This window comes from Phragmites australis, chromosome 3 (genome assembly GCF_958298935.1).
Source record: "Phragmites australis chromosome 3, lpPhrAust1.1, whole genome shotgun sequence".
Lineage (NCBI taxonomy): Eukaryota > Viridiplantae > Streptophyta > Magnoliopsida > Poales > Poaceae > Phragmites > Phragmites australis.
This window is the reverse complement of record NC_084923.1, coordinates 41,025,469-41,031,412: the sequence shown is the minus strand read 5'-3', so window position 1 is coordinate 41,031,412 and position 5,944 is coordinate 41,025,469. Positions and strand designations below refer to the sequence as shown.

At 51.1% G+C, this 5,944-nt stretch overlaps 1 protein-coding gene across 1 annotated transcript; it reads left to right on the top strand.

The window, feature by feature from the left end:
• Positions 1-1,114: 1,114 nt before the first annotated feature.
• On the top strand, positions 1,115-3,164 carry LOC133913111 (uncharacterized). Its single transcript, XM_062356164.1, has one exon. It carries the CDS (start codon positions 1,412-1,414, stop codon positions 1,985-1,987), a length of 576 nt encoding a protein of 191 aa, XP_062212148.1. The 5' UTR covers positions 1,115-1,411; the 3' UTR covers positions 1,988-3,164.
• Positions 3,165-5,944: the final 2,780 nt, after the last annotated feature.

The window sequence follows — 5,944 nt, the reverse complement described above, 5'->3', positions numbered from 1 at the left end:
CGGCTCGCAAGCCATAATGCCTTGTCGGTGCGACCATAATGAGTGGTAAGGAGCACCAGGTAGAGAAGGAGGTCGATGGCCGCATCAAAGTTACCCTCGGCGCCTTCCGCGCCTACGGTCCATCTCCCTGCTCTTGCTGTCGTAGAAGGATTCTAGTGGAAACGTTTATTTCATGATTTTTTCTCAGCACCCAAATTCGGTTGGCGGTTTAATGTGATGAACAACGGCAAGGATGTCGTAGCATGAAGGTCGAAGGGGGAGGACAAGAGGAGGTCGCCATGGCGATGGCACCTGCGCCTACAGTAGTCGTGTGCGAGAGCAATGGGTGTGAAGGCGAAGGATCCCATCTAGTGACTAGAGCAACCACGGCTAAGCTTCAAGGAGAGGGTGGGGGCATGGGGTAGAGGAAGAAAGTGATGATGTGGATGGCCAGAAATCAGATACATCCAATCTATGTGTTAGAAACCACCGTCAATATAGATGCCATGTTAGAAAAACTGGATTTATTTTTGTTAGAGGGGTAAAGTGGACGGTTTCGAGAGTTGGATGTTGTTGGATGTCCGGTTTTTGAGTTAAGAAGGACAATCAGACTTAGGCAGTAGTTGAAGGTGGTGAAATAGACTATTTTTTGAAAAAAAAAATTGGTCTCTTTCATTTATGTGCAACAAGAATGATTCAGCAGATGAATACGTGTATTCAGATTCTCAGCAATGCATTTTTTTCGGAAATGCTGTATAACAAAAATTTTCGGATAAAGTGTGAGCCATGCATGTTTCACAGTTCACGGATACAACACACATCTCAATCCGTACATGTACGCACGCTGGACTACACGACGTTGGGTTGGTTAACCAGTTTTGACACACAGATGAGGTGGTTAAATTTGGTACAAAGTAACATCAGTTAGTCTAAGACAGTGCCCGGCCATCGATAACCATGGGTTACACCTAAGCAGAGAGAGAGGAGAGAGAGGGAGGCAGCAAGACCAAAGAAATTGTCCGACAGGCACCAGAAGTAAGCAGGGACTGACGTGTCGTGCGCGCGAGGAAGTCCAGTGCCCTCAATATTTAACGTCCGCGCGCGAAGCGACTTCTCTACAATTCCACACAAGTTAACGACCGAGTAATCGCACGGGCCAATCACGCTCGCTCACCCCCTGCTCCCCGTTCAAGACGTGATCGCTGCGTCGCTACAAGGACTTGACTTTGGAACAAGTTAATCGCCACTCCAATCTTTTAATTTCCTCATCAAACTAGTGCTGCGGGTCAGTGGACTTGATCGTCCCTCTCGCCACGTATAAAACGGCATCCGCGCGGTTGCAGCCGTCGTTGCACCGGTGACCGCCGCTGCGGAGGAGAGCTAGCTAGCTCGGCACAGAGCGCGCGCGGCGTTAATTGATCGATCGGTTTCCATGGCGACGCTTCACCAGCACCACATCAAGGCCCTGACACCGACGTGGCTGCTCGTTAAGGTTACGCATCAGCAGCCGCCGAGGGACGCCGCCAAGAGGCCCGCGCCGGCCTTCTACTCGCCGCTCCTCCTGTCGCCGTCGGCGTGGCAGAAGGCGCAGGACGAGATGAAGAGTAAAGCCGATGGACGCGACGCCGGACGCGTCCGCGGCTTGCCGGCGTCGCCGAGGATCAGCTGCATGGGGCAGGTCAAGGGGAGGAGCAAGAGGTGCTCAACCGCGCGCGGCCCGGCCTCGAGGGGTTCGGGGTACGGCGGCGGCACGGTGGCGAGGCTCGTGCTCGGGCTGTTCGAGCGGCGCAGCAGGAGGTTGTCGCGGACATGTGCCAAGGTCAGTGACGTGCCGCGTGGGTCGGCCTCGGCGCCCCGGAGATCTCATGGTGGATGTGCGGCCGCGGCAGTACGCGTGCTTGACCCGCCGTTGCCGGTGGTGAGGCGTCCAGTGACGGACGTCAACGCGCCAAGCCTTTGGGAGCGGCGGCGAGGCGGCAAGGCCCTGGAGGGTCTTCGGCTAACTTAGATGGCTGCAGAGTTTTGCTGGTTGCTGCAGGGGAACACAAAACAAAAGCTTTACACGGCTATGGTTTGACGCCATTTAGAACTGAACTGTTTTCTGTAAATTTTGTGCGAAACTGCTGCCTTCCTAGTTGGGCCTTAGCTAACATGTGAATTTGTGTGTTGACCTTGCAATAAGATGCCTGAAAGTTTCGTCGTTACGTGTACGCAGTTAGCTCATGTATGCTGATTCTGTTAACATTAGCCAAACTTTGCTAAGTCAATGCCACGTAATCTGTCGCTAACCGCCACGATATTAAATAGATATTGAATAGTTTAGAGACTCGATATCTAATTTTATATTTAAGTGGGTTATTTAGACGAACCACAATATTTTAGAAAGGTAAGTTGATTTAGTCCTAAGTGTCGATGTAAAGAGTATAGGGTTCCCGCCAGGATGACATACGACTGTCTGTTTTTGCAGGATCAACTTTTTTCTCTAATCCGGGCCCATCGCGTGACCACTTGGCACTGCACGATCATGACCCTAACCTTCGCTGGAATTCTCGTGATCAGCCTCTACTGGTCACGAGACAGATATTTGTCTGACCGGTCGACTCTCATTTAATACCACTACTTATGCCGTTTTCCTTCCCTAGACGCTCCACTCCGGCTGAGGCGATCGAGGTCGGCGCAGAGCTTTCATGTCTCATTCCACAACATTAATTGTTGTGAGACGGACTCGCACACGCAACAGGGAGCGTGGTAGGCAATGTGGGAAACTGGCGATGGGACAGGGCAGGCCGAGCGACCCGAGAGCAACAAGCGGGGATGCAGCCAGTGGATGGGACAAGCATTGCAGTGCTCCAGGGCAGGCACAACATATGCGTACCCTGTAATGATAGCATATGTTGACCATCTAGGTAGGCATGGGCTTTTTTGTTGGACCCATGTAAGACTCATATCCCTCTGGAATATAAGGGAGGGGAGTCCGGCTTGGATTTGGAGAGAGATCTTTGTAACACAAAAACAGACTTTATGAGAGGAAGACATAAGATGTCGGGCTATTACCCCATGGGGAACCTGAATCTGAATAATCTCTCGTGTTCTTAAGTAGCATACACATACATTCCCGCACACACACTCAGAACACAGATCACACACCCGTCGCTTGGTACACCCCAGAATCATTGTCAGAGATTAACCCCCGACATTTGGTGTGCCAGGTAGGGGGTGCGTTTTCGCATTCTGGTAAGTGCTGTTAATTTGTTTTGGGTTACCCATATTCGAATCCCCGACGACCGCTGAATCACGTTCCGAGGACCTGAGTCGTTGCGAGGTATTCTTCATTGGATATGACCCAAATGAGCCCGATATGTTCCTAATTCAAGACATTGGATCAGGATCCGAAGGCTTCGGGATTCGACGGAGGGCAGCAAAGGCATCCATGTTCCTGACGCCGAGGGGAGCTCACGGACCGTAAGCCCTGAGGGGAACTAGCCTCATCAATGGCAGCCCCACCCAGAGGAGTGCTCACTACGTTGAGACAGCCAACACATAGCCCTGTGGCGCAAATCGAAACCATCAGCCAGGTATGATTCGATCAAATAAAAGATTACCTAGAAACTAACTAGGTGTGTTGTTTCTTCAAGCAGGTTCAACTCGAGGACGAACAGAAGGGTCTACACTTCAAACTTTTGACATGAGTAATGACCACTCCTGTTGGATACCAGTAACGAAGGTAGCCTACCAGGATATCAAAAGGTAACCCTCTCCTCCTGCGGTGCTAACCACCCATGATTAGAAGGGGGAATCTTTATCCTCTCTTGTAGGATTTCAAAGTAGTCACGGGCGCAGTACTGGTCTCCAAGCAAGGCATGCTTCCCCCAACCAGGAACAAACGAGCACAGGACCATGCATCGTCAGGTACAAGGTTCAATTATGTTTTTTCCAATTAATAATGGCATTGCGAAGTATGAGGACCTCTTATCTGGAATGTGAGCAGCACCCGCACGGGGGGAGAAATACCTACTAGCGATGAGGGACTTGCTGTTAGGTGTAACCCTAGTGCCAAAGGGTTTTTCGTGCTCGGATCAGACGATGACAACATACCTCCTCGAAGTAAGAAAGCTATAGCGATGCGCCATCGACCAGGAAGTAATGCACGTCCCTTGCAAGGACTACTTCCTTGGCCGATGAGCTAGCCTGTCTAGCCTCTTCTTGGGAACCTGCCCTGGTCAGAGTCTTTAAAAAAATATTCACACGGTCACCCACTGTGGTCTCGGGCCAACGTGGAAGGGATACTTCGCTTGGAAACGGAACACCAGAGGTAACACATTTGGAGGCAATGCCTCCCTCGGTGCTGACGACCTCGGGTGACCATCATGTGGTCTCTTTGTTCGATTCGGATACGACCTGGACAGATCAGATCTTAGACTACCTTCAGAATCAAGTAGCCCCTGATAACGATGTGTCAATAGAAAGGGTCACACGGGCAGACCGCAAGATTTCTCCTTGGTAGAGGGACACATCTACCACCAAAGGAGTAGCGACTTTTTACTAAAATACATCGCTTGGGATGGGGGGAGCACGGCGTTCCCTAACATCTTCGGAGGCATACGTGAAGGCTGAACTTCACACTGCCCTCCAGGATGCTTGCGAGCAGGTGAAACGGTGCGAGTCATGCCAGTACCACGGCCGAAATACCAACCTACCAGCCCAGGTACTACAAACTAAATACGGACAATAGAACTCGATTCGCCAGTTGGAGATCGCACGCTGGTCGCCTCAAATGGCCAGCCATTCAGGCCTAACCAGGTGGCCACACGGGGACAACGGTAAAAACTCGAGTGAAGAGTTTCGCAAACATGCTCTAAAGCCTCGAGCGGCCCGGTACCAACAAGGCCTCAGGCATGGCCACGACCACTAGGCGGGAGAATGGACACGGGTCATAGGCGACCTTGACCTGGGTTCAGTCTAGGGTAAGGTAAGTTGTAAGAAGCTCCTCCCGAGGGGGAGAGGTGCTACAAAGCAACCTACAGTTCCCCAGCCTAACATGGTTATTAGCCAAGGAGGTTGGCCGCAAATTATACAACTCGTGAAACGCCAGTTCTGTGTATAAGGCTGCTAGGCGACGAGCCTGTTTTTCTATTTTTTAGGACCTTCCGGACGAGAGTGAAACATGACTTGTAAGTATTTCAAATCCAACAAAACAACCTTTCGGTTTTGCAGGATATCACAGACAAACACGATCTCCCACCAAATTGTAAGCCTTTCTATTTTAAGAACTTGACCGCCTGGTCAGCAGTTTCTTCCACCGACCAGACATTAGAGGGCTAGAGCTATTAGGATATGTGATTTGTTTTCTTGCAGCCAGGTTTGTTTAGCCCACTCTCTCATGTTGATAGGACAAGATCCAAAGTTAACCGCTCACACGATGTCAGGGGAAGGCACTAGAGGGTTAATGACCACTATGTCACAAGTCCTAGTTCAGGTTGAGCGTTGGACGCCACCGAAAGGCTTGTCGTGCTAAAGGTCATCCTTAGTGCTGGGAACCTAGCTAGCGACCGGGTCGACGCGATCCTCCTCAGGCACAATGAGCACTCCGAGGCTACTCGCCACCCAAGAATAGAAAAAATCCACATAAAGACAAGCACTTTTTGTTACAAAGTGACCACTTGGATAAGGTCCGGGGGCTGGCTCTAGACGACCTCGAGACAATACTCCTAGGATCCAAAGGTACCCCTAAGCAGGTTGAACCGAACGGTCCAACGGCAGGAACAAGCGGCATACAAAATTGAGTTAATACAGGCGTTGAGCTCCTCCATGGTCATTCGGGTACCTTCGAAGCCGGCAGCGACTACCGGCAGGAGGTCCATGTCGGGGAAATAGTCGCAGGCACAGGCAAGGGCAAGGCAGGTGCCGGAGACTCTGACCTCAAAAAGGTAGTCGTGAATGGTCTTGTGAATCCTCTGCTCGCGGC